Source organism: Aplysia californica, unplaced genomic scaffold, assembly GCF_000002075.1.
Source record: "Aplysia californica isolate F4 #8 unplaced genomic scaffold, AplCal3.0 scaffold00048, whole genome shotgun sequence".
Lineage (NCBI taxonomy): Eukaryota > Metazoa > Mollusca > Gastropoda > Aplysiida > Aplysiidae > Aplysia > Aplysia californica.
In genome coordinates, this window is record NW_004797318.1 from 1,838,997 (window position 1) to 1,841,782 (window position 2,786).

General features: G+C 41.0%; 1 protein-coding gene across 1 annotated transcript in view; it reads right to left on the reverse strand.

Moving 5' to 3' along the window:
- Nucleotides 1-2,786, reverse strand: part of LOC101860554 (collagen alpha-1(I) chain) — a gene marked incomplete in the record, with an annotated part of 121,497 nt that overhangs the window by 74,211 nt on the left and 44,500 nt on the right. Inside the window, 1 exon segment of the mRNA XM_035968271.1 lies at nucleotides 1,359-1,569. Coding sequence (XP_035824164.1) covers nucleotides 1,359-1,569 — 211 coding nt within the window.

The following is a 2,786-nucleotide window of genomic DNA, read 5'->3' on the forward strand; positions in this document are numbered from 1 at the left end:
ACACACACACACACACACACACACACACACACACACACACACACACACACAAACAACACCCAGGGAAAATGTAATCACACACACGGTTTTACCTGGAGGTGTAGATCTGTTAGTCTACCCCAACATGGAATTAATTTATTTCTTGTACTTCTGTCTGATATTTTCCTTCAACAGCGACAACGATCACACACAGCTTGTTTTTTGTTGTTGTTTGTTTGTTTGTTTGTTTGTTTGTTTGTTTGTTTGTTTGTTTGTAGTTGTTTTTAGTCAATCAAGCGAATAACCTCAAGTTTCAAATTCTAACTATCATATACATCCAGTTTTTTTATTATCAATCGAAGCAGGTGAAAGCAATTTCAAATTATACTAATTAATTCCGTTTGGTCTGAGATCAAAAGTACTATTAAACAAAATAGACATACAGGTAATAACATTCAAATAACGAGACGGTTAAAACTGCAGGTGTAGTTTGCTCATTTTTTCCTATCAAATATAATTATATCATCCTTATCTCTCCTCTGTCGTTTGTGACTCTTGTAAAACCTCTAATATTTGGTACTCTTTCTAAAAACTAAAACAAAAGGAAGCTAGACAAAAACATGACATACGTGAGCACACACAAATGTGAACGTGAGTTGCTGCAAAGGTCATAAAGAAACCCTTTCCACAACAAGAACAAACAAACAATAAGAAAACATACACTAAAAAGTACCAAACAAACAAAAACAGAAAAATCTACCCTCCCCCCAACACAAAAAAGAAAAACAACAACAACACAACAACAACACAACAACACAACAACAACAACAACAACAACAACAACAACAACAACAACAACAACAACAACAACTACGCCAACAACAACACCACCACCACCACTCACAACAACAAAAATAAGAATAACAACAACAACAACAACAACAAGAGGCACTCACAATCCATCATTCAAAGGAATGTCTCACCACCACCACCACCAACCACTACAACATCAACACCACCACCAACAACAACCACTACAACAACACCACCACCACCACCAACCACTACAACACCACCACCTCCACCACCACCAACAAAACATAAACAACACAAAAAACAAACAACAACCACAACAACCACAACAACAACGACAACACCACCACTACCACCTACAATAGCACCACCACCACCACCACAACAACAAACAAACAAACAAACAAACAAACAAACAAACAAACAAACAACAAATTAATGTACTCACAATCCATCATTCAAAGGAATGTCGCATCGCCACCACCCCCACCACAACAACAAACAAACAAACAAACAAACAAACAAACAGACAAACAAACAAACAAACCACACATTAATGTACTCACAATCCATCATTCAAAGGAATGTCAAATCTGGGGGACGTCTCTGGCCCTGGCTGGTTGTTGGTATCCCTGTAGAGGAACTGAGGGGAGGAGCCAACACTGAGTGACATGATCTCGTGGGCGGTCCTATCGCTGTAGATGGAGAACACCTTGCCCTCCACACCCTCGTCAGGACGCATGGTGATGATGACGGAGAAATCCTCGGGGATACCATCTGTGATAGTTTGAGGAAGAGTTTTACGGTACTTGCAACACAATAAGACCATACAGACTTAAACATAAATTAAGGACCACCCTAACAGACAGCCCTGATTTTTTTGTTCTGCTCTGAAAGTGTTAATGGGTCACCAATGCCTGCTGCAAAGCTTCCTAAAGGGGCAAAACCACCACGTGCCGCACGGGAATCCTCCTGGAATTTTGGCCTAATTTGCTGTTGTTTATCGACCTGTGGCCTATACCACGGACATTTCTCAGTTAAAATTTCTGGTGCACGTCATAAACGGACGTACGGTCTCGAACTGTGCTCACTTTGGTTGCAATATTTGCAGCCGTTTGCGAAAAATCCAGTATCGCATCAATATGCCACAGAGACGGAAACTGAGAGACTCCAATCGTGCCAGAGCTATGGCATGGCTGCAAGATGGGAGTTGGAGCCCGAGAAGTTGCCAGAAGGCTTGCAGTGTCACACTCTGTCATTGTCCGCTTGACGCAGCGCCATCAAGCCACTGGATCAGTCCAAGAACGCCCACGTGCTGGTCGACCCAAGAAGACCAGTCAGAGTGTTTGCAAGTGGTCCTTAACTTATGTTGGCGTCTGTATAAGTGGAGAATATTAGCCAATTTCAGAGATCGAAACGGCAGTAGTTACATTCACTCACCATTAAATGACGAAACTGAGAGTTCTCTTGATTGGTCATTGTTTTATAACAAATGTCCCCAGTTTGATATGTTCCGTGTTGGAGTTTATAAATTTAAAAAAAAATCAGTACAGGCATTGACTGCGTAAAACTTTCAAAGACAATTTTAACACAAATTGATATCCTGGCCGTATATCCACCCCTCCCCCCTTCCTCCTTAATCCCCGTCCTTTTCTTTTCTTTAAACCCCCCCCCCCCTTTTCAAAACAAACAAAAAACAAAAAAACCCGAACAAACGACAAAAAAATCCAAAAAACCAACGTGACATCTCGCCGATCGGCGACGTTTACCGCGCAGTTTCTTTGGATTTCCCCCACAATACCTTTGCCTTTGATGTCAAGGGTTTGTACTATATTATGACTACGAGCCTTGTGATTGAAAAGTGTTAAATGGCCAAATGTTCACCAGCGTAATAAATAAGATATGAAAAAAATGCCCAACCTGGGAAGACCTCCTCGATCTCACTCCTTTTTTTTCCTTAAAAAAAACAAGCAACAAAAAAACAAACAACCACC